General features: G+C 33.8%; 2 protein-coding genes and 1 long non-coding RNA gene across 5 annotated transcripts in view; 2 read left to right on the top strand and 1 right to left on the bottom strand.

The window, feature by feature from the left end:
• LOC107865885 overlaps positions 1-5413 on the top strand; it is a 23379-nt gene extending 17966 nt beyond the window's left edge. Inside the window, exon 3 of one of the 2 annotated variants that reach the window (XR_001672726.2) lies at positions 4742-5413. This is a non-coding gene — a long non-coding RNA (uncharacterized LOC107865885). The remainder of the gene's footprint in view (positions 1-4741) is intronic. The other variant, XR_001672727.2, reaches the window with a different exon arrangement.
• Positions 5414-11154: 5741 nt separating this feature from the next.
• On the top strand, positions 11155-14846 carry LOC107862193 (protein SAR DEFICIENT 1). Its single transcript, XM_016707678.2, has 7 exons — positions 11155-11399; positions 11518-11593; positions 11694-12243; positions 13225-13385; positions 13522-13716; positions 13833-13929; positions 14309-14846. Exons 1-7 carry the CDS (start codon positions 11302-11304, stop codon positions 14518-14520), a joined length of 1389 nt encoding a protein of 462 aa, XP_016563164.2. The 5' UTR covers positions 11155-11301; the 3' UTR covers positions 14521-14846.
• Positions 14847-15847: 1001 nt separating this feature from the next.
• Positions 15848-24774, bottom strand: LOC107862195 (LEAF RUST 10 DISEASE-RESISTANCE LOCUS RECEPTOR-LIKE PROTEIN KINASE-like 1.2). 2 transcript variants are annotated; one of them, XM_047410030.1, is made up of 4 exons: positions 23306-24774; positions 17424-17459; positions 17075-17335; positions 15848-16976 (listed from the first exon to the last, which is right to left on the bottom strand). In XM_047410030.1, the coding sequence occupies exons 1-4, from the start codon at positions 24066-24068 to the stop codon at positions 16042-16044; spliced, it is 1995 nt and encodes a 664-aa protein (XP_047265986.1). In that variant the 5' UTR covers positions 24069-24774; the 3' UTR covers positions 15848-16041. The 2 variants fall into 2 exon arrangements, with proteins under 2 accessions (XP_047265986.1, XP_016563165.2); XM_016707679.2 differs by having other exon boundaries at positions 19271-24437.
• Between the last annotated feature and the right edge of the window lie 1982 nt (positions 24775-26756).

Raw genomic sequence — 26756 nt, 5'->3', positions numbered from 1 at the left:
TCCTCTAGATATAAATACCACTGCCTTCATAAATGACCAAAGCTTAAGAACTCCTGATAATCTATATAATGTCCCTCCACAGAACCTCTTGCCATTACAAGAGGATACACATACACCATATCTCTCTAGGTCCATTTCACTAGCTAATACGTCTTATCTCGATGGAGAACACTATACCGATGGAAAATTCTCCCCTCGGGCGAGCAGTCTACAAGTCCATGAACCCTTAACCTCCTCAACGACCCAGTTCTTAGCTGGAGATGGGATTGATGAGTCATGGTCTAACCTTCAACCTCCATATCATCGGGGAGAGAATTCTAATAATGATACAACACCCAGCAGATTTAGCGCAAATTGTCATGGAGGGAATGAGGCTTGGACTGGATGCATTCATGCATCATCATTGGTCAGCGCTCCAGTCTCTATTCTCTCCATCTCTGAACACTCAGGTGGAGTTTCTGTTTTACCCCCAGCTGCAACAAGGCCTGCCATCGTAGATCCAGCAACACATAACCTCACTGTCGATAAGCCCTATGCATGCACCCCCATCTCCTCATCTTGCTTATTTTCAGAGCCCACCACCACAGGGAATCCAAGAAGAGGAGGTAACTGTGGTAGAAGGGACACATGCAACCGCAGTAGAATCAACTCTATTGGGGCAGGTACAAATCTTTCTCCTAAAAGAATGGTTCGAAAAAAAGATTCATATAAATTGTCCCCTAAATATGCACAAATGTTATCTCCATATTCGCCGAACAAAGAACCCAGCAGTGGGGCGGTATGCGCTAATCCTAAATCCTTCAATAAGGGAGATAATTGATTCGGGTCCATCTACAGTTGCTCATGTCGCCATGAACTTCATAATCTAAAACTGTCGAGGATCTAGAAGACCAAACTTTAGAAGAAATTTTAGGGATCTGCTAGACTATCATAGACCAGCCCTTGTAGTCTTACTTGATACTCATCGGTAAAATCACCAAACTATTCCTCAGGAGTTTCAGTTTTTAAATGATAGCGGTACCCAGAACTACCTGTGCAGGTGGAATTGCCATACTTTGGCATGAGCATATTCTCACCGTCACTGCTGTGGCACTGGCGCCACAAGAAATTCACTGCAAGATTCAGATAATCCCTTCTATTGTTGAATGGCTTTTCTCTGCAATTTATGCAAATAATAATTTACTTGATCGACAATGCTTGTGGAACAATCTTTAAAAAGTAGCTAATAGTTATAAGGGACCTTGGGTCATAGGAGGTGACTTTAACGACATATTGTTTAGCTCTGAAAAATTTGGTGGGAATAATTTGAATAATAATAGAGCAAACAAGTTTTTACGTTGCCTTAATTATTGTAAAATGCTTGACTTGGGTTACGTGGGAAGTAAATATACTTGGACTAACAAACGTAAGGGAGGCCACACTATTCTTGAACGGATCTATAGAATAACTTGTAATTACGATTGGCTTAACTTATTCCCTGAAGCCGTTATCCATCACTTCCCAAGAATTTAATCGGACCACTGTCCTCTCTTATTTAAACTGAATAACATTCATCGCCCTCAGAACAAACCTTTTCGGTTTGAAAATATCTGGGCCTCTCATCCAGATTTTCCTCGGGTTATCTCTTCTGCATGGGAGACCTCCAATAATCTTCTTCTCCCATCAATTGAGTTGTTCAAACAAAATGTGCAACTGCGGAACAAACATGTTTTTGGAAATATTTTTAACAAAAAGCGTAAGTTGCTAGCCCGCATCAAAGGCCTCCAGAGATCACCTCACTACCCAACTAGTGCTTTCCTTCAGAATTTAGTGGTTACCTTACAAACTGACTATAAACGTCTTCTTCTTATGGAGGAGGATTTTTGTAAACTAAAATCGAGAATCCTTTGGCTAAATAACGGAGACGCTAACACTAAATTCTTTCACATGTCTACTCTCCAACGGAGGCGTAGAAATCATATCTTTAGTCTCAAGGATGGTGTAGGGAATTGGATTACCGATGAGGAGATTATTAAGATCCATATTTCTGATTTCTAGCATTCCTTATACTCTGCAGAACTAATTTCTTCTACTCGTGCGTTCCTAGTAGGTAACCATCCTGTTGTGCCTCCTGAAATTTCTACCACTTTAATACCTCCGTTACGTCGCAAGGAAGTGCTAGATGCAATCTCCTCCTTCAAACCCCTCAAGTCTCCTGGTCCGGATGGCCTGCACCCTTTCTTTTATCAACAATACTTTAACTTAGTAGGCAATTCTGTTATAAACTTTTGCAACCAAATTTTCACAAATTTTTTCTATCCCCGAGAAAATAAACAATACCTACTTGTACCTGATCCCAAAAGTTTTGGGAGTTTCCTCAATTACCCTCTTTCGACCTATCAGTCTTTGCAATACTATTTATAAAGTAGTAACCAAAATCATAGTGAATAGAATTAAGCCTCTTTTACCTGATATAATAGGTCCTACACAGTCTAGCTTTCTCACCAACAGACGTGCTGCTGACAATGTTGTACCACTCCAGGAAATCCTGCATTATTTCAAACGAGTAAAAGGTAAAGCGGCTTTTGTCCTTATGAAAATTGATTTGGAAAAGGCTTTTGACAGTTTAGAATGGTCTTTCATTCGCGAAACTTTACTCTACTTTAAATTCCCAGACAATATTGTGCAACTAATCATGTCATGTGTTACTACATCTTCTATTTCCGTCATTATCAACGGGAATGCTTTGCCTTTCTTCAGCCCAACCAGAGGAATCCGGCAAGGCGATCCTCTATCTCCATACATTTTTATCCTGTGCATGGAATGATTATCCAGAGTAATTGACGCTCAAGTAAGTATGGGCTTATGGTCACCTACAAAAACTTGCTCAAGGGGACCTTCAATATCTCATCTACTTTTCGCAGACGATATTATCCTTACTAGAAAAATCATGAGTAATTCTTGTCGAAATGTAGACCTCACTCTCTCCCGATTTAGCGTAGCATTGGGACAAAAAATTGATCTGGCCAAATCACGTTTATTTTTTTCTTCTAGTACATCGATTAGAAGTAAGGAATATGTCTGCTCTATTTTTGGAATTAACAAGGGAGATACTTTTAGCCAATACCTAGGTTTTCCTATAACTACTTCCAGACCCGCTTTTCGAGACTATAAATTCCTACTAGAAAACTTTAAGCGTCGCTTGGCGGGCTAGAAAGGTAAGTTATTAAATGCTGCTGGGAGAGTAACTCTTATCAAATTTGTTCTCAATAGCTTACCAAATAATATTATGCAAACCAACAAATTGCCTGCTAAAGTCATCCAAAAAATTGAAAAATGAACGAGTCTTCTTGTGGGGAACGATGGAGTCGCATAAGAAGTTGAATCTCGTTAATTGGAATACTGTGACCATGCCCAAAAGATATGGGGGTCTAGGTATTCAAAATTTATTAAATAAAAACTATGCGTTACTTGCTTCCTCGGCTTGGAGGTTATTTCACTCCAAAGATTCCATTTGGGCATCCCTTTTACGGAATAAATATTTGAATCCAACTCCTTCCTCGACTTCCACTTCGACTACCTGGAAGAACCTACAGTTAGGATGGAGATACTGCAAAAAAGGACTTATATGGCAATCTTCCAACGGGAAACATATTAATTTTTGGTACCAACCTTGGCTAGGTCCAGGATCTACTCTACGATCTCTCATCCATGGCCCGCTACCTGGAGCAGAGGAATCCAAAGTTATCTTAGACTACCGTCTGAATAAGTCTTGGAACCTTTCAGCCATTCCTTTTGAACTACCTAATCCTATTTCTAACAAAATTCAATCAACTCATTTTCCTTTATGTTCGAACAGCTATGATAAAATTAAGTGGGGTCTTACCAATACCGGTAAGTTTACGGTTTGTAGTTGTTATAATCAGATAGCTGCAGAGAATTTGCTAACGGCCCCTTGGGACTTTGCGTGCATTTGGAAGCACAACACAGTTCCAAAAATTAAGCACTTCCTATGGTTGCTGGTTCTTAACCGTCTTCCAACATCGGCGCATCTGCACGATTCGTGCCTGGAGTCACCGTATCGCAAGCGTTACAACAACTCAACGCCTGAAACTATATCTCATATCTTCTCGATTTGCCTAAAACTTGAACAGTTTTGGGGAAAAGTTAGCACCAAACACCACCTTCTCACTGAAGCCACCGAATTCTGATGATTCCTTCAGTGTTTGGCTAAAACACGCTCTTCAAAGGCTGACCACGGCTATCACGGATTACCTCTTAACGTTCTAATCCCCTACTGTTTATGGGTCATTTGGACCAATCGGAACAAACACATTTTTGAGGGTAACCTGGAGCCTCCGTCTCCAACGCTTGCGCATAATTTGGCGAATGTGTACTGGTTTTTAGCAGGCGAACCAACTCATACATGCAATCCCTTTACCTTATATGTAAAATGGAACCCTCTAAAAAGGGACTGCCTAATGCTAAACACTGACGTATCCTTATCGTCCAACATACAGATAGCTGGTTTGGGGGGTGTTTTTCGAAACAGTAGCAGCAAATGGATTATGGGGTTCACTGCACATGCTTTAGCAAAGGATATATTTTATCATAAACTTCAGGATCTTTTTGTAGGCTTGCAATTGGCACTTCTACATAATCTCAGGCCGTTAGAAATAAATATTGATGCGGAGAAGATTATTAAGTTCTTTACTAATATAGAATCTAATCCTAATAACTCTGCTTTATTGGCTGATTGCAGGTCCCTTCTTCTACGTATGGGTAGTCCACCACTTATCCATATCTACAGAGAGCAGAATAGACTTGCGGATAGCTTAGCAAGAAGGGCCATCACTACTGCACTACCATCCAGCCTAGCTTTTATCTCTCTGGTTATGTCTATTACTACTTTTTGGGTACCTCCTCAAGACCCTTTACAAATTTTGTGCGGTGACGAACGAGGAGACATTACTACTAGACGTGTTAAGGCCTATGGGGTGTTGCCGCCTATCGTCTCTGTTAATATACCTACTAGTTTGCCTACTAATATCTTGGCTTGGCCTAATACTAATGCTGGATGTCCTGTAAATATAGCACCAAGTGCAGATACTATGGTGACAGTGCCACCAAACTCTTCTCTGTAGCGTTTTGTTATGATGCTAATATATCTATTTTATATTACCAAAAAAAAAAAAAAGAGAGATGGATGGCAATTTTTATGATTTTCTTTTCTTTTTCTCTAATTCGTTTTGGAGACAATATGTATGTTGGGATTCGTTTTAGTAATAAGTACATATGCAATGCTGGATCCTTGGGGAATCTTCTTATTGAATATTGTTCACAAAATTAATTAGGCCCCCACCTAATATTTCACAATAGAAACAAAAAAAAAAAGGTACACTCAATAATTGTCTCTTACGCTAAATTAGGGTGTTAATTATCTAAAACTAGACAAATATGATAATAAACAAACCTTTGACCAAACTAAAAAGATTGTAATTAATTAATTACACAACGTAAGTGAAGCAAACCAATATAGTGACTCATCCTTAGTCCAACTAATAGACATCATATGTGTGGTGCCTTTAATTCATTTTTTTCTTAATTTTGTCTAGAGTCGTCCACTTATTTTGAGCTAGCCCACATATTATAGATAACAACTACAACTGGATGTAATATATTTGGTGTAGTATAAAAACCTACATATTATAGATATTTGAAGATAATTTATGTTCGTATATCTTATTGCGTAAAATCCATCACAATGGGTTGCCTTTAGTAGATGTGTGGTATTTGCTCATTTTATCCCTGTTATCAAAACTTCAAATAACCCAAAAGAAAAAGAGAGTGGGAATTAATTAAAGGGCATAAGGTATGAACAATTATGTTGGTTTCAAATGGTTTTACTTAAGCAAAATGTATTAATTAAATGCATTTAATTCAAGAAAATTAGGAGTGAGTTTAATCATTTTACTGAAATAACCTTCTCTTGATGATGACAAAAGGCTTTGTGACTTTGCTGGCAAATTAAAGTTTGGACTTGTCATCATATCATTAAGGGGCCCTTAAATATAATGTTTGAAAAATACAGATGCCTAGTATGACATGACTAGCACATGAGCATCCCTCCCCCCAAGAAAAAATAAAAAGGAAGATAGTATATAATCACTTTAGTTTCTTGAGCAGCAAGATATATAGAGTATTGTTAATTTAGTTGAAACTAACATAAACATTAAGATAATAATTAAATAATCACTTTCTCTATCATGTTTTAGTAGTTCCGAAGATCCCAACTAACAATTATTAACTGCTATCAAAAAACTTTCTCGTTCATTGTTTTCTTTTTCTTCATCAAATCCAACAGGTTTCTTGTAATATAGCCATCTCAAGTGGTTGCGGAATTGAAATTTTCGATAAGATGGTTTAAAATATGAAGAAGTAAATATACGAAAAGTTGAAGAAGGTTCAACATCTATATATATATATATAAATTATTTTAATTATGTATAAACAATGTAGTTTTTTACTAAAGAGATTCATCCAAACCCCCACGACCCTACCTAGCTCTGATCTGACCTCAAGTTCCATTGAACCGGTATGGTCTAATGATTAATAAATGTTAATTTCATAACAAGTTATTATAAAGTTATTTTTTATATTCAAAATGTAAGTAGTGATATGAGATTATTTTCTACGTACAAACTCAATAATATAACCCAAAAACAAAAAAAAAAATTAAAAATAAATGAACAAAATTTGCTAGGGATCACCACTTACAATACAAGAGAGCACGACTAAGAGATTCTTCCAAGAAAGTCTTTAAGAATTAAAAGTAAAATATATAAACGCGTTTCATATCCTATTTCAAAGACAATGTAAGTAACGTCATTTTGTTATAAAATTATAATTAACTAACAAAAGTCTATGTGTCTCTATTATCTAGCCACATATATAGTCAAATTAAAAAATAACTTTACTTTTTGTTCAACACATATTCAATTGACAACAATTGCAGTGTGGGGTTGTGAAGTTCGTTTCGTGGGGGATGTGTGGCTTTTTTTGGACTTGTCTTGTCCCAATCGTGTTATCAACTTTGTGTGGGTGTGGGTGTTTGTGCTTGTGTTTTGTGTGTGTGTGTGTGTTTGTGCTTGTGGGAGAAAAAAAAAAAATTGCGACTTGCACAATCGACAATAATTGTGTTAGGTTTTCATTTTATCCTATGAAAAATATATTTTAAATTTGTGATTGTGAGATAAAAAGAAATTTCATATAGTTTTTCTTTCTGGTGAAAAATAAAATAACTGAACAAGAGAAGACAATTAAGTAACAAATTTGATCATATAATTAATGTCAATCGTGTGCGATGAGGGTTGTTGGACCGAAAAATTGCACCTAACTGTACAATATCTCTATCTGTCTGTCTACTGATTTATTTTGTTTAAGAAAATTATGCTAAGTATGGTGCTTCTTGTATGTGTCGTACATATTTAATAAGTACTACTACAAATTAAATAAGTACGGTGGTTCTTTTGTCCCGATTTATACTTTTTTGATTTTGGAGAAATTATAACTTGAGAAGTTTGGAGAGTTCTTTTTTGTTTATTGGTGAGTAGATTTAATAAAATTCTTTAAAGAAGGAAATAATTCTTTATTTGGATATGATGAAATTAAAGTAACATCCTTGGATATACATAAACTTTTGCTTAATATATATATATATATTCCTCCAAACAAGTAGCTAGTAAGTACTTATTTCCAATATTTAGCTAAATTACATTAAACTATTGCTATCACAGTAAAGTTATACATTTCGACGACTGAATAGACACGAATAAGTGATTAGAGTGCATCTAGAAGATAGTTCGAATATATGTTTGGATTAGTTCATTAAAAGTAGAGGATAGGTACCATGAATAAATATGTTTTAAGTATTATTATGTAATTATTTATTTGAATAGAAGTGTTGAAAAATTGAAATTGATTATAAGCAACTAATGTGTTTGGTGAATATGTGTCGATAAACATTTTAGTTAAAGTGACCAAATTATCTTAAAAGTTATTTGCAAGTATAAGTTAAACAAATCTAATTTTTGAAGGAAAAAAAAGGCCAGACGGAAATGAAAATAAATAAATAGTTAAAATTTATGTTTTGGGAAGAGTATTCAAAAATTACAAAAGAAAATATTAATCGAGGATAATGTGACATCACAAAAAGTGCGTTCAAATAAAAAATATAAGCTGCTGAATCATAAATTAGGAATGACCAATTTAAAACTTTTGATCTTCTAACTTTTGATTGGTTTTGATACTTATATACTCTTTCTATGTTATCAAACGCGTATATACACCCAAAAAATATTGATAAATTAGTTTGATCCGCTTATAAATAGGAGTGAGCTTGATATGATATGATACAATATATTTGAAATTTTGGTGTAATAATTTTGCTATTTGATTTTTAAAAATACTATATTATTACGATACCATATTATTCGGAATGGTTTAGTATTTTGATGTTCAGTTTTGATATTTGACGGTACGATAATCGGCAATCATAGTTTGTTCAATTTCGACAATATATACTCATATAGTATAATATTGTTACTTCAAATTTTTAAAATCACATCTTAATTGTATTGTAATTACACATTAACATGTAGAAATATTAAAAAAAAAAAAAAAAAAAGGATAAACAATTCTTTTTGTTAGTCAATTACCCAAAAAAAAGACATTACAATCAAAATAGAGTAGCCAAAGTTTTAATGTCTTAATATTTTTATACTAATACTAAGTTGTATATTTGTTAATATATATATATATATATATAAAGTTATTTACGTAACTATATAGCTCAGTTTGGTATTCGATATTTCGGTATGTCATTTATAAATATCAAATACCGTATCATATACTAAAAAAATCAAAACATATATTGTATATCATATATCATACCAAATATCATAATATTGAAACCCCGATATCAAAATTATTGATTTGATATGATAATTTGGTATATATCATACCATGTCCACCCCGCTTATAAGCATAAACAATAATATATTTGTTGAATTTATGTAAACGATATGAATGAATGAATTCTTTATTTTTCCAATAAGATTTGCGTATAATAAATTTTTATGACTGAATCCTTCCTCAATTACACCGGGCTACCCTTTTTTGAATTCGAAAAAGGTATGAATATATATTCGAACTTTAATAAATGATATAAATATACTATACGTCATACTTTATAAATATCCCTTTATCGTTAATGAAAATGTACATATATATCCCTGAACTTTGATAAATGATATAAATATACCCCCAGTCATACTTTAGGTATAAATATACCTTTGTCGTTAATGAAAAAATACATATACACTCCTAAACTTTGATAAATGATATAAATTTAAAATTTGAATGGTATAAATTTGTCGGATATACCATAAATTTGATAAATGGTATAAATGGTATACCATAAATTTGATAAATGGTATACATATACACCTCTAAACTTTGATAAATGGTATAAATTTTAAGGGTATATCTGTATTTAAAGTTTGTCCGATATACCCTTACTGTTAATGAAAAAATGCAAATAACGGCAGGGTATGCGTCAAAATCTTGTTCATTTGTCATTTTTTAATTTAATTTATCCCCGCCCTATGTGAAAATAATTATATTTTAACCCACAACCCGATTCAAATAATAAAAAAATTGGAATCGGTCTAATAAAACCTTCAAGACACATTTATATTCATGCATAGGCATTCTCTCTTTCTCTTTCTATTAGATCGGATCGAATTTGAGTTATTGTTTGGATCGAGTTATGGGTTAAATTAAAATTATTTTAGGTCGGAGTCGGGATAAATTAAATTAAACACGCCAAATGAATAAAATTGTGACATGTATCCTGTTGTTGGTGTGAATGGTATATATGTACCTTTTCATTAACGACAAAGATATATTTGTACCTAAATTATGACAGAGGGTATATTTGTACCACTTCTCAAAGTTCAGGGATATATATGTATTTTTTCATTAACGACAAGGATATGCTTATATCTAAAATATAATGAAAAGTATATTGGTACAATTTATCATAATTTAAAGGAGAAATGACAGAAACGACACTTCAAATTAAATCATTTCTTTGAAAATAGCCATGGAATTTAAATTCCACTTTGTAGCCATTTTAATTCACTGACTGGTTTTATACCGTTTTTACACAACTTTTATACAAGTTTTATACAAATCTTATACATAAATATTCTATAAAAAAATTATACAGTTTTAATACATAATTTATATAATAACTTTACATTTGCACTTCAAATTAAACTATTTTCTTGAAAAGGACCATGAAATTTAAATACCACTTTGTAGCCATTTTAATTTACTGACTACCCCTATGCCGTTTTTACACAACTTTTAGACAGGTTTATACAAATCTTATACATAAATATTCTATACGAAAATTATATTTTGATACATAATTTATATAATAACTGTACTTTTTTTTACATGTTTTATACAATAATTATATAATTTGTATACACTTTCTATATATTGTACATATACATATTTGATAAAACTATACAATTTCTATACATATATCTTATATAGATTCATATTTTATTTAATAATTATATCATTTTTATATAATTTAATTATTATTTCTAAACAATATGTGATCACTTTAAAAATTTATAGTAATTTTTTTAAAATATTTTTAGAAGGGTCGAATTGCCCAAGTTGAATGTTGTATCAGCATTGTATATAGACTGTATCAGTATCGTATATGGACTGTAATGAACTACGTGGATCAAAATAAGCCAAATTGAAAAAGATTAGGAAATGACTATAAAATGACATTTGCATTATTTGTCCAAATGCCAAACTTGATAAATAATTGGACTATTAATTTTTAAAAAGGTCATAGAGTATCCTTTTCGCAAATTTAAATATATACGTACCTTTTCCGTTTTGGATTTATACGGGGTTGACTTGAAGCGGGCCTTGACGTTAAAGTCGTTACATCAGGCTGCCTTAGATCACTTGGAAGTTTAGAATAATTATGCCTCTCTTGCCGCGCTATTTCTTTCTTCATTCCTCGAAACTTCATTAATTACCAAATTTAACCCTTAATATTATCAATTATAACCTATGCTTTTATTCCTTTTATTATGAAACCACCTTTCCTTTCCCCATTAAGTACACACACATATCCCCTATATATACTTCCGTACCTGCCCGTTCCTCCTCATCATTTCTTGTTTGTGCTAAAAATTTCTTGAGCTTATCACACTTGACTCCTCCAAAATGGCAGCTAAACGATTCTTTGATAACTCCGATCCGGACCCAAACCAACCGAATCACAAACGGATAAAATCTACCGCTACTAGACCTTCTTTCGCTTCGTATGTCTCCACTTTTAATTTTTCAAATATCACTTGATTCATGTCGATATATATATATATACCTATTTAAATTACAAAATTATGTGACTTGTTGCTGTTTGTTTGTTATTATTTGCAGTGTCATTAAAGAAGTGGTTATGGTGAATTTCCTGGACAACGTCTCTTCCGCCTTGGAACCTATGCTCCGTCGAGTGGTATGACTTTATATATATATTTTCGAATAAATTTAGCTTTTCGATCACTGAACTTTATCGTTTTATATCAACAATTAATTTTGGTACGTGCATTTAGCAGGTTAATGAAGAGGTGGAAAAAGGACTGAGGCGTTATTCATGTCGTACAATAAGTAGATCTCCTTCACTGCGAATCAAAGCATTAGAGCCGTCAAATCTTCGTCTCATCTTCAACAAAAATCTCCATCTTACAATCTTCACCGGCAGCAAAATCACCGGCGTCGATGGACGGAATCTCCAAATTCTACTGGTGGATACAAGCGGCGAAGGCATGGTTCCGACGACTTTACCGTATCCTATAAAAGTAGAAATCGTTGTACTCAACGGAGATTTCCCTTCTGAAACGAATTGGTCACGTGATGAATTCGACAAAAATATCGTTAAGGAGAGAACTGGAAAGAGGCCATTACTTACCGGAGAACTCAATTTCACGATGCGTGACGGCGTCGTTACCGTTGGGGAAATCGAATTCACTGATAATTCCAGCTGGATTAGGTGCCGGAAATTCAGAATTGGTGCAAAAGTGGTTCAAATTGGGAATAATCAAAATACTGTTCGAATTACAGAAGCCATTACTGAAGCGTTTATGGTTAAAGATCACCGCGGAGAATGTAAGCAATATCCTTTTATTATCACATAACTGAAATTTTGAGATTCAAACTTTAAACTTCAACTAAAATATAAACCTAAAACCTTTGAAGTTTTCAAAAAAGAAAAAAATAACGACACGACCCTTAAAAGTTAAAACCGCGGAGAGAGTAAGCAATTTCTTCTTTTTTTTTTTCATTATAATTTTTTGTTTTTAGTCAAAGCTAATTTTTCTAACTTAACAAACATCCGTGACTCATTATTCTGAGTCCTAGCCTCAAAATTTCATAAATTGCAAAGGACCTAAGTGATATAATACTAGAGAGTTTTAGTTTTTTTTTTTTTTTTTTTTTTAAAAGAGTAAAAGGATCTAGTATTCCTTCAACTATGATCAAATTTACTACGTAATGCTTCAACTTCATGAAGGTTCTATTACCCTTCTGAACTAAATTTTAGCATATTTTTATTTATCTTTTTTAGTTGACGTAACACTTTTGATATGAGTTTTTTTGATGAAAAAAATATGCTAAAATTGAGTTCAGGTATAATAAAACTCTTTTGAAGTTTTGGTCATAGTTCGAGGGGTATTGGATGCTTATCTCTTTTAAAAATACAGATAGTGTAGTTTATTTCTTTGTGACTTATTATGTGTTATTTGAGACGGAGAATAGGATAAAGTCTTCGTACACTCTATACTCTCAAAACTCCTCTTGCATGAATACACTGGATAGAATCTTTCGAAAATGACCTCTTTTGTCTAACGAGATAGGGATAAAGTCTACACACTTTATACTCATCAGACCCACTTGTGTGAACAAGTTGAGTATGTTAACGTCGTTATATTTTATTTTGTTATAGCAGGATCGGGGAGTTCACTTAATGACTCTCTATGGCATGTAATTTGACTTATTTTTTTAGGTTACTGATCTACTTTTATAGAAGGCTACCTGCGGGATTACGCTGAGTTTGGAAATTTATTAGTGTCTCATGTTAACATATTGCAGTGTACAAGAAACATTACCCACCAGCACTAAGAGATGAAGTGTGGCGTCTTGAGAAAATTGGAAAAGATGGAATTTTTCACAAAAAGCTCTCTCTAAATGGCATCAACACTGTACAAGATTTCTTGAAGTTGGCCACCATTGACACACCACAGCTTAGAAATGTAAGCCTTTACTGAGACAAAAACAAATCTCAATTAAAATGAATTACAAATATAGTTACTTAATTGTTTGTGGTTCGGTCCTTCCCCCGATTCGTGCACCGAACTGTTCTTTTACTTATTGTTTGTGAATATACAGATGCTGGGAACTGGAATGTCAGAAAAAATGTGGGAAGTGACATACAAGCATGCAAAAACTTGTGATATGGGCTCAAAGTTATACATGGCTCGTGGGCCAAACTATTTACTCATACTCAATCCAATTTGTCAAGTGGTTAGGGCAATTATTGATGGGCAAATTTATCCTATTCGTGAATTAACAGGAATACAAAAGGTAAAAAAAAAAAAAAATTGTGATTTTGTATGCACTTTGAGAGAGTTTGATTCTTGAGATATTGTAAATTTTGTACGTGAACAGTTCTTTTAATATCTATACAACTGTATTAACAGGCATATATCCAGAATTTGGTGAAGGACGCCTACGCCAATTGGAGTTCCTTGGAAGAAGTTGATGGTCTAGTGAATGAGCCAGCACTACTAACTCAAGGTACTTCTTCGGGCCAGCTCGACTAATTGAGTAAATCTGTCCATCTAAACTTGATCAGATGACAAGAAATCACTCAGCGTTTTTAGCCATTCCTGGAATTTGAACCTGAAAACTCATGATTTTCCTGCGGTTGAGTGCTTAATTTCCTTAACCTTACCTAATAGTGTCACATATAGCAACCATGCACAAAAAAAGTTTGCTTTGTTCTTTTTTGTACTCCTACTAAAGATTATATAAAGAGGTCTTTTTCAAAAAACACAAGTTTTTGGAATTACTAGTATGAGTCAACGCTCTAATTTGCTTCAATATTTTAGTACACTGTGCTGTTGGTTATCAACTACCACTAATACATAGTATAATGATTTTGTCATATGAACAGGAGAACCAACGATGGATCAGTATCCAAATGTTCAGCAACAACCGCTGATACGAACCTATCAGCGAAACACAATTTTGACAGATGCATCTGATGAACAATTAGCTGAATACAATGACTGGATTGTTAATCCCAACTATATTTGCACTCTTGCTGATAACAACACTGGTGGTTACTTTTCAGACGGATCTTCTAATAGACAATTATTGCGCTAAATTTGCACTGTCAGCATATAAAATTAACTGAATTCTTCTAAGAAGATGAAGACACTGAAGGAATGAAATTTATGCATCAGGTGTACATAGTGTGTAGGAACAAATATTTTGCCCAAATAAGGGGCTGAAAATTGTTGTAGAAATTGCGCCACCCCTTTGTAAAAGATGTGTGGACTGGCTATAGTATGTAGAGGTATGTAACGTATGTTTCAATTTTATTTTTTTTTCCTTTTTAAGATTCAAACTTGAATTATCTATTGTAGAGAGGTATTGTTCATGTTAATTGAATGAAACAAATTAATGCAAATGTTGTCTTTGATTATGCATCAAGCTATGACTAGTTTCTTTTACACCCTCTTCTTGTTGCTAAGGGAATTCATAGTCGCTGTCTTTCAAGTGCTCGAGTGCACATAGGGTAAACTCCGTTTCATTGTAACAGCCCACAAATCACATAGGAAGTACACTGCACTAGGCAAGGCCTTGCACGAGCTCAGCCGAGAAAACATGCAGGGGTTTCAAACTTGAGACCCCCGTTTGGCAGATCACCCTCTTAACCAACTTGGCCACCAAGGTATTTACAAGTTCTTTGACCTCTTTTTTTTTTTTTTTTTCGAATAAAAAGATTTGTAGATTGAAGAAACAAAAATCCTTTTTCTGGAAAACTTCCATAATCGTTTTGAAGTTGGCAGATACAAATCTAGTATTTACACCAAATCAAGCAATTTTAACAATTAAAGATTTAAATTGAAAAAATATAGTATGGAGTATTATTTAACCATAGTTAAATGATAAGCATGCGCATAACAGACATTATCTTGTATACATTGACATAGCATAAACACTAGTGCAAGTTTGACATAGCATAAACACTAGTGCAAGTTTGACATAGCATAAACACTAGTGCAAGTTTGAACCATTATTGATGGCAAGCACCGGTAGCTAATCCTATTACCGGTGCTTGCCACCACTACAGGCTGTGCAGTACCGGATGATTGTCTCATATTAAATTCACCTGTTCAACAATCTCAATATATTCCAACGCATATCATTTAGTTTTGAGCAATGAAATGAACGCACAACAAAATGCATGCCAGAGCCATCAAGCTGAAAACTAACTTGAGGAAGGAAACCTGAAGACAAAGTAGTAATAGGGAAGAGGTTCTAGGACTAACTGAAGAGTTGTAAAACACTGCCTTGATCATTAAGACTAAACTTATCAAATACATTCAGCAGCAATATCTGCTACAACAGACACAAAATGTAATCTGATTAATCACCCTGGTAAAACTTACTCATAATATGCTATGGCAAAGATGAACAATTGAAATTAAGAAATGAATTGAATTAGTATTGTTAAATTAATTGCTGCATATGAGATATGTACAACCTCTTTAAGATAGAAAAAGTTCCAAAGTACTCAAAGGAAAGACACGAAAGTTCAGGTTTCCGTGACCAATAGAGCAGGTGGCTCAACAATCACTATCAAGAAAACCATAAACTAGAGAAGCTGAGGGCATAAACTTAGCCAGTGCTGGAAGCAAGTGTTCTTGAGCTGCTACTGCTAGTCCATTTTGAAATAATTGAATCGGGTGAGAGAGATAAGGCGTGACTCTTTAACAACCCAGAATCATCACCAGGACTTGGCTTCCCTATATCTGTCGTTGTTTTATCCATACTCTGAATTCCCAGTAGAGCTTCCAAAACCTCTGGCATTGATGGTCTCAAAACCCTGTCGTTCTGAAGACACTGGAAAGCCAACTCTGCCATGGCAGTGATCAACAACTTTACCTTGTCATTGGAATCATAGCCAAGATTTGAATCAACCAGCTCATGTAAGGCGTTGCTCCGAATCTTGTTAATTGCCATATTTGATAGATTTATTTCGTGTCGATGCCTACTTATATCAACAGCTGGCAGGGATGATATAAGCTCGATTAGTACCACCCCGAAGCTATAAACATCACTTTTACTGGTGAGTTGATAGCATTCGTGATACTCGGGGTCAACATATCCAGGGGTTCCCTGTGGAGCTGTTGAGATATGTGTAACATCAGTTGGAAAAAGCCGAGACAAGCCAAAATCTGCTACTTTGACGCAGAAATTATTGTCTAGGAGGATGTTGTTAGTTTTTACATCTCGGTGAATGACATCTGAATTATGGAGAAAGGCTAGCGCACTTGCCGTTTCAATGGCAATGCTCATTCGTTTATTCCATGAAAGTGATCCAGACTTTGAGAATTCTCCATGAAGATGATCAGCAACAGTGCCATTAGGAATATATTCGTACACAAGAAGAAGCTCACGGCCATGGCGAGATGTGCATCCGTAAAGGGTAACTAGATTTTGATGGCGCAAGCGAGTGAGGATTTCAATTTCATTTTGGAATTGCTCAACCCTCTTATAATTGTTCTCATATAAACGTTTAACAGCAACAACACGCCCATCTCGAAGTTTACCTATAACATTTCATGTTCAACCACATGGTTAATGAATCCAATCAGATGTTTATGTTTAGTTGCAGATTGGCAGTGCCACTTCAGGATAATTTCCTTACCTTTATATACTGTACCAAAGCCACCTTCTCCTAGCTCTTTGTTGGAATCAAAACTGTTTGTAGCTTCTTCCAGTTCATTGTAGTCGAAGATGTGAACTCCTAAATAGTGCGAAGCCTTTTCAGGGTCCATTTTTGAGGAGGGATAGGAAAGGATGCTTCTGGATATAAAAGACGAACCAGCATAGCTTTTCTTCTGCCGACAATGATAGAGAAAGAAAATTACACATGCCACAAGGGCAGTGAATGCAGCTGCAGCTACACCTGAAAGAGGTAAATATGTGACTAGGAAGTTCTAGATCATTGTTGGAAAATGATAATAATAAGATGAACAAGGTCAAAGCATAGTTACCTACGCCAACTTTCACTTTGAAATCTCTTTTTTTTCCTGTAATGCAGACAAAACAGGTGATGAAATGATACAGAACCACGATAAAATATCTGCAGTAGTATCATAAAGACATAAATACAACTGCTACCATCTTACTGTTTCTTATCTATGAAGAAATTATGCAGTTATTTTCTACTCTGCTATGGAAATGTAGTCAGACGTGGATTCGGACTTTAAATTCCAAATTTACCATCAAGACGTGTTCTGTTTTGGGGTTAGATTTGTTATTCAAGCACCACAGTGCCCTTTGCTATTCAGGCAATCTTGACAATTTAGCCTCATTCCCTTTTGCGGAAGTTGTGGGTGATTCATTTTAGCATAGACAGGGCCCTGACATGATTCTCTGCATAGTTATAGTGTTCTAGGAGCTCAGTATGAAAGATCGCAAAATAATAATCAGTGGCATTAATGGCGCAATTTACAATATTAGTTTCCCTTTCATAAGGTTGTATACAATCATAAGCACAGAATAGGTGTTGTCTAAGGACCTAGGTTAAATGGAGTCCACCGAAGTTGGACATAAACGCTTCATCAGATTTCTGTCTTTGATGAACTACACCCTCATGTATTAATGGGGAAAACAACAAAACCAGATAATAGAAGAAAACAAGGAAAATAATTGTTGTAAATACAACATTTTGAACAGCCTGAATACTGAAGACAGGTAAAATGATAGAAAATCATGAACTTAGGTGCTGGTCCGGACGCCACGGTCATCAAAAATAAATAAATCATGAACTTAGGTGAAAAGGTGGAAAATAATTTGTAAGTCTTACTAACGTCTAAAGTCCACCTTCACCACCTACTGGATAAGAGAGTCAGAGACTCTAGATGTGGCAAAGAATTAGAGATTTCAATTACGAATCAGATAAGAAGAAGTAGAAACTGAAGGGAATTCGAGAAGTATTCAAATCTCAGGTTTCTAGGAGTAAAAGCGTGGCAACACAGAGGGAAAAAGTTGTTTTATTTAGTCATCACGTCCACATGTGCTTTAAGGACTAGCAAAGAATACCCTGACTGAGACTTGCAAATGCAGAATTCTCGTCTTCAGTACATAATAATGTTTTTTCTCACATTCACAGATATTTTGAGATAATCACTTCCGATCTTTTGTTTCTGGAAATTCTATCACATATCATTGATGCTTTTTATGGCCATTCTATCATATATCTTAGCTTCTTGAAAACCAATCCCTTTGGAAGTTCTCATTCCTTGTAATAGAACCCATAACTAAGCTGTTGCAAAACTAAGGAACTGCTCTGTATAAGGCTGCATTGTTATCTACATAGTTCACAAATTTTGTTCCATACCTATCTAGCCGGGTGAAGCAAAACCAGAACTTGCTGCTGCAAGTACTACTAAAATCTCAGAACAGGCATCATCAAAAAGGGTTTGATCTGGGTAATTTCTAACTACTACAACAACATACCCAGTGTGTTCCCACAAGTGGAATCTGGAGAGGGTGGGGACCTTTGAGGTCTGGGTAAACTATAACTATAATTTATTACTTGGGATTGACAAATTTGATAAAGAATGCCCCAAGTAATGTTACATTGGGTGGAATAAATCAGAAGGCTGAAAAGAATTGGAAGTTTACCACAAAACATGAGAAGAAATTTGGAAGTATTTTGAATGGACAATTTAATGTAGATGTCTGTCAGGGCCAAAGATTAGGCCATATACCCAGCCTATAGGTTTTTATTCCCCTGCTGGCAGTCTTATTTAGCAGTTGAAGATTCTGGTCTACCAGTTAAATTCAACTAATTTTTGGCAAACAAAGTAAGTTAGATTAGAGAGATTGAACACACCTTGCTCCTGTCCATAACCGCAGAAATAAGAATAAGTTCTGTCTCGACAAAGGCACGTTTCTTCTGTAGTATCTGTCTCTGACCAACATAAGCCCCCTGACCTTTCACAAGCCGTACATAACATGCTTTTGTTGTAAACCACATCAAACCCTTGCTTCAATAGCTCCAATATTTTTGTACTTCCTTGGTTCTCGAACTGCTCAAATTCCTTTTGCACAACAGGAACAACGACCTTAAACTCACAACTCGGGAACTTTGGTCCCCAAAATGATGAAAATGACTCATCTGGATAGAAACCAACCTTGGAGGTTCCAGTGTTATTGCAGCTAAAAGCAAACTTTTTCCATTCTGAGGGTATATCGAAAGGACAACCATAGAGCAGGACGAAAGCTTGCAAGTCAGGACCATAGCGGAAAAGAGCCTCATTCAAGCTAGTGTTACCAAATCTATCAGGACAAATGTCTTCTTCAAGATCTTTTCGTGCAATTCTCATGATTCTCGTATCATTCTTGATGTCAAGTACGTGGAAGTCATGGTTATCAATCCTTATAACAGGATCCTGGTTGGCTACACATTCAAGTTCGAATTCTGGAAGACCACATTCTTGAGGTCGATCGCCACCCCAGAAAGGAAAGACGATATTTTGAATATTCCCACATCTGTAGGACCTATTACAAGTGGAATACTGTTTATCCTCTTGGCAATAGGATGGCACGGACGTGATCAAGAAGCATAGGAAGGTGATGATGGAACGGAGCAGAGGAAGAGGGAAGTTTTGAGCATACATTTGTGAGAACTCATCAATGATAGACTAGGTTGGTTGGAGATTGGAGAACCTAAGTATTAGAAGTGTGTGGCAAAATATATGATTCAATTGAGTCAAAGTTGATCCAGTTTTGACTAACAAAAGATGTCACACTTGAGAATTGTTACGGAAGAAAAAACAAATGGCTGCTCATGTTTTATAAGACTTTTCCACTGATTACTGTAGAAAAATTTACTTTTCAACTTACTATTGGACGAAAATAAGGTTCAAATGTCCACAACTAGAAGGAGAAATTTCAAATGAATCAAAAGGCATAAATATTTTACGCCAATCTTATTTGCAAGTTTGCATTTAATAACCTTGAAACTTTCCACCAAGGCTATAAAAACAGCTCTAGATGATGAACCTAGTTTAATCAAGATAAAATAAAGAAAGGAAAAGAGGTGGACACACTTGTGTGAACACTTGGAACATGAAAAGGACGTGTGTATGAGAATTGCCTCTTCTCATGGAATAATAAAATTCTAAAAATCACATCATATTTCATAAGCTGACTGCACCTATTGACCATGTCTATATTAACCTGATTAAGTTTTTTTTTTCCTTCTGTGAGGCTGATAGTCAGAATATTACAGGAGATTAATAAGTAATAATAAAGGGGTTGGCTATTTTAGACTCTCGAGACTCAAAAACCTGAATTTTGTCTATAAATAAGGCTTTTTTTCTATATTGCAGTTCGCCCTGCATCACCTAAACGTAAGGTTCCGACGCAATGTTGTCACCTTTTCTGGTTTTCTTCCCTATTTTTCACGGATCTTTCTTGAAAAGAAAAAAAGAATTTTAACGAGAAAAATAATTGTTTCCCAAACAACTATTTTAGCTTCAAATAATCTCTAGATTGGAGTCATCAATATTTCAAAAATTTCTCCACAAAGATAAGATTCGAGTGTAAATCTTAACATAAAGTGCCAAAAACAGAAAAAAGAAATTTCATGGAGTAAAAAAGGTCATTCATTTTCGTATTTAGGACTATATAATTAAAAAATAATCACTTTATAAAGGCAAAAACACCCATAGCTAAAGCACGAAAAAAATGATAGTTCAAAGTTTTGACACGTGAAACTTCAAAACAATAAATTTCAATTGTGCAGCTCAAGCTCCAGGAATGTTTCAGAAATTTCAAGTGATACAGGTTCAAATTCTAGGAAGTTGTTAAGTTTGTAGTATTTGCAGACATCAAAAAATTTTGTAGACTCCAAAAAAAAAAAATTAATTTCTATTGGAGTTCAGCTACTTTACCTTAAGTATCTTCCAAGCTAGACCGAAGCTAGAGTGCTAGACTATCCTAAAGGCTAAATGCCTATATAATGAAGTAAATATTTTCTAAAAAAGGCAGTTCGAATATCCCACAAAATTATGATATATTTATAAAGAAAAATTATTCTACGTTTAAGAAATACGCTGCAAATGGTATTTGAATTGTGGAGAAAATCAAGAGATACAGAAAGGAGAATCAAGGGAGGATCAAAATTATATCCATATTCTTTATCCATAAAATTCTTGTTTTCTCATATTTTTATTTGTGGTTGAAATTTATTTTTCATAAATTAAAATCTGTTGAAAACAAATTAACACGTCCAGTGGGATCAAATTTGTCCTTCATCTCGTCTCTCATAAATCAGATATGCAAATCTATAGCCGCAAGACTGTAAAGATAGAAGCTTTATGGATATTTTAAGATTCGTCTTTAAGTTTCATAAAGTCTATACTCTGACAAGCCTTGAAGTTCGCCTCAATTGTATTCTTGTTTCTTCATACTCCCGCCATTTGTTTTTACTTGTCACTAATTTCCTAATTAAATTTCTACTTTTACTTGTCATTTAACCTTAGCATTAATTATTTTTTTTCTTCAAATTAATTTCAAGACACAATGTAAATATCATTGAATAGGAGTATTATGATAAAATAACTATATTATTAATTTTCTTTTTAATAGATATATCAATTCAAATTACAATAAATAAAACCGAACACAGAAAATATTTTTATTTGTAATTAAATTTTATTTTTTATAAATTAAAATTTGTTGGAAACAGTATTAGAGTGAAGTATTGTTTTTCTAGGTACCAAGAGTGAAGTACGTTTTCGTCTATGTTACCCGTAGTAACGTTTTCGTCTATGTTACCCGTAGTAAAATATATAACTTTTGATTATTTCACTTTTGGTATATCTTCGAACTCCACGATAATGAGTGTTAACTATTACAAATGAAAACACATATGGAGGAGGAGGAGGAGATTGTTCATAGAGTTCAAGCCTTGTTATAAAAAATTCGTTTTAAAAAGTCAATATTCGCGTTGAAGAAGGAGATTGTTCAAACTTCATATCTTTTGGAGTTTGAATGGTATATTTCAAACTCTAGAAATTTTTGAAATTTTACACGTAAGAGTTTCAAACGCTAGGTCGTCTGCTGTCTTTTCCCGTATTTTAGCTAGAAATATTTAACCTAAATTTTTGTGTTTATTTTAAAATAAGGCTAATCTTTGAATATAGTTTTGAAAAGTTGATTAAATTGGCTATTTGCCAATTTCATCCCATTTCCCTATCTATTTCAATTTTTGAAATCTAAAACAAATGGGCTAGCCCAATCTTTAATGGACCTTTCAATTAGTGGAATATTCAATCTGGTTTCAGATTTTTAGACGCAATAAATTGCTGCGAAACTGGGCAAGGGAAAGTTATATTAGTATAATTCTTTTGAATTCAAAGTAGAAATTAGAAATGTGGAGATGCTAAAGTCAAATCCTAACATCCAGCTACTCAACGAAACTTGATACCATTGGCTGATTGCCCTATTAAATAAGATAGGATAATAACTACAGTTTGAATTTTTTTAATACATCAAATTAAATATCACTAGTTGGGAAAAATAAGTGATCCAACTATACTTTCTTTGATACATATAATAAGTGGAGTATAACTCTCTTCCTAACAACCAGTCAAAGGACCTTTTGAGTTTAAATTTATGCAACGGTCTTGACTTACTGACTTAATAGACAAATTTTAAAATTATAATTCAATTATAATTTTTCTTCGTATGTAATTAATTTTTTTTTTATTCTACTTCTAAGAAGGCAAAAAATTTATCGTAGAGAATTAAGTTTTAACTAAAAATGATTAAGTAGAAAAAATGAAAAGGGATGAATTTAAACTAATTAGGTAAATTTTAAAGAGCAAAATATGAATACAGCAAGAGTTTTTGGGTGTACCTTTGCAATGATTAACCTTAACGGTACCATCGTGGCAATAGCACAAAAATATGCGGGTTGAATTGTTATAACCACAACGCCCATGTGATTCTTCACACTGGCCGCACTCCGCCGCGTGCCGCCAGTCCAGCACGAAACCTCCGCGTATGGCTCCAATCCAATTATCTTTCTGGAAGCTTCTTCTCTCCATCACCCTCGCCACTACTTTCTCTTCACAAATCCCAAACCACTTCAAATCTTCCGGTTCAGCTCCGTCAACGTAGAAATAAGTCATGTTTTCACCTGATTTCAAGCATTTTGCTGGAAGAGCACCAGGTAGAGGATCCGTACAATTGAAATAGAAGCTGAGTTTCGAATCGGAATCACTTAACGGCAATTTCTCCAATGTAAGGTTGTGACGTGCTCGAGGACATTGCCCGTTGTAAAGAGCATCAATGTCCACTAGAGACAGAAAATAATTATTATAATCTATATTTTTGACGTAGAAAGCATCGCCTGTAGGGTAAATAGTTGGATGTGGTTGATCCTTTGAGCAATCAATTCCAAATCCTTTATATCCACAATACTGAGGAGCACTGGCGTTGTAATTGTCAAGTCTCCAGAAAGGATACGAAATTTGAATTCCATTGCAGGTGGAATTAGGACAATATGCATGTGATGACTGAGTATCAATATTTGCACTGGATATCAGCAAGGAGAAAAACAGAGACACAAAAAAGTAGTAATATAAGAAGAAGGAGGAGATTAATTGATTTTCAAACATCGTTTTTTGACTTGAACAAATTGCTGAACTAATTGGTAGTAATTTTTTGCAGCTTCAAACTGTCAATTACTCGGTTCGCTTGACTCTCAAATTGGAACACCACCACATAAATTAGATCGGAAGAAGTATGTATTTTTGTCAGCGTGAAGTATGAAACGTTGAACTGTCAAAAGCTTTATAGTCTCATGGATCGGCACCAAACTAATTTGTCATTTGTTATTGAGAATAAGATTTCTTAATAAAGTTATTGACTTTAGTGGAATAATTTTTTTTGAATAGTTTAGTTTTATTTGCGTATTTGGGAAAACATAAAGAATGGGGGAAGAAGGTGATGATGATATGAATTATTTGGGACTTTGGATCAAAAAAATGCACAAGAAAAAGATGGTCAAATTACGACGTCAACCAAAGGAAGAAAAAAGAAAAGAAGGAAATTGCATTGCAGCTTCTTTATAGTACAATACAAGGAGTTTCCTCCTATTTGTATATTGTAATTTAGGTAGATATAAGAGTAATCAAAGCGGATTACAGCAGTTAGGCACTAAAAAAAGAAACAGAGAGTCAGAGACTAACAAACTACTTACTAGGCTATGGTATTTTTTTTTTTTGGTCTTCCACTTGTGTAGAAAGTCCAACATTGGAGTAAAGCGAACGAATTTATATTCGGAATTGAATTTGAGATTTTTTTAATTAAAAGTAAAAAAAAATATTTATCACTTTACTACAATCTGATTCTTGTGGAACATACTTTGTATTAGCTCTCAACAAAAAATTGAATGAGATGATTGGTTAACACGAAAAAAAAACTATGGAGGGATTACAGCAGTGAGATTAAATTTGATTTTTATTTTATTTTCAATACGTCTGATCATTTTAATAATTCTTGGACAGTTTGATAAGAGGGCAATTTTGTCAGTTTTACTTGTTTTTATATAAATATAGCTAATCTGTGGGTTGAGATTGCCAATCTGTGGGTTGTTATGCTTCATTTAGGCGTCGTTTGGCTTAGAGAGAAGTTATGGAGAGATTAATTATAATACTATAAGATTACTAATGTAAGAATTGTAATAATATAATAGGATTAATAAAAGGGATAAAATACGGGTTAATAATGTGAGGGCAATGGGATATTTCTTGTTGAGTATTTAGTCTAATATATTACATATATTAATATTTAATTTATAATCTGGTTTAATAAAAATAATTTTTTTTACTAGGATTAGTTTGATTATTTTAAGCATTTTATTCTAGGCATCACTAATATCAGGAGAAATGCTTCTTTAGTCCTTAAGATTCTTTTATTTTAAATTTTTATGATATTTCTATAATAAATCTTTATTTTTACACATAAAAGTTTTTCATGCTTACTTACAAGAGATCAAAAAAATCATTTTCATATATTCAATTGTAATTGATGTCATGCATAATACATAGTTTACCACATAACTTATGCATATGAAATTCTGTGTTATAGTAAAACAAAAATGAACAACCAAACTTTATATTGATTTTCCAGAATTTATGAATGGGATTAAATTTTCCAAAAATTCCAATCAAATATTACAGAAATTATATCTCCTAAAACTCAAACCGACGACGCTATACGTATATAATCCTATCAATATTCTGATATAACTTTATATTAATAATATTTATATTGAGAATAAAATCAACCAAATAAACAGAAGCAAATTCAACATTCGAGGTTTATTTTAAGATTTAAGCCCTTTTAAGTTATTAAATTTCAAATTTATAATATATATGTAGTAAACAATTTTTTAAGAGGAATGTCAACTTTAAATTAAAATTATTCAATTTTTATTCGAACGCGACACATTCTTCTTTCGTGTCTTGTTGTTATTGGCGTTTCATATTTCACATGGCCGCGTACCACGTGACATGTTCTGAATCCAAGTTGGAACATTTCATTTTGGGTTCGTTTGGGGAGGGTGGTTTAATTTCCAGATTTTCTTGTGTTTTCATTGACTGAAATATTATAAAAATATTTTTTTAAAAAAAATAAAAAATATATTTTTTTACTTGTAAGTAGAAGAAAAATTCATTGATATTTTTTAAGTTTATTATCTACGCCCAACAATTCAACGCCCTCAAACCCCACTCTTTATCATTCCATTCCTGTCACCCTCGAACCCTCGTTCTCACCCAATTCCACCTCTGCAGTGTGATGGTGTATTTTTTTTTGGGCCTACTTATCAAATGCTAAAAGATTACTGTAAAAAAGTTCACTTTATTTATGCCAAAGCCAAACACACCTTTTGTTTTCATAATTTTCTTTCTATATTTTACTCCTTGTAAATTTTTCGTTTGCTTTTCTTCATTTTCTTTTTTTGGTGAGTTTTCTTTTCTTCATTACTCAGTGCTCGTTTTCATAATTTATACACGATGTGACGCACGCACATAGGTACCACTCACTCTCTTGTTCATAAATACCAACCCGTTTATTTTATTTTGTTTGACGTACCATATATGTTAGATTGGCAACTCGATTCTACACTTAAAACTGAATTGTTAAGTGATTAAAATATAATTAAATGTGTTTTACGATCAAACAAGAGAACACGAAATATATTAGAAGTGTCACTAAAACCCTTTCTTAATAACAAATTTAAGTGGTCTGTGTAATCATCAGTAAACACTACGTTGGTACTATGGAAACTTTATGTGAAA

Source organism: Capsicum annuum, chromosome 3, assembly GCF_002878395.1.
Source record: "Capsicum annuum cultivar UCD-10X-F1 chromosome 3, UCD10Xv1.1, whole genome shotgun sequence".
NCBI classification, from domain to species: Eukaryota; Viridiplantae; Streptophyta; class Magnoliopsida; order Solanales; family Solanaceae; genus Capsicum; species Capsicum annuum.
This window is presented reverse-complemented; position numbering and strand designations above follow the sequence as displayed.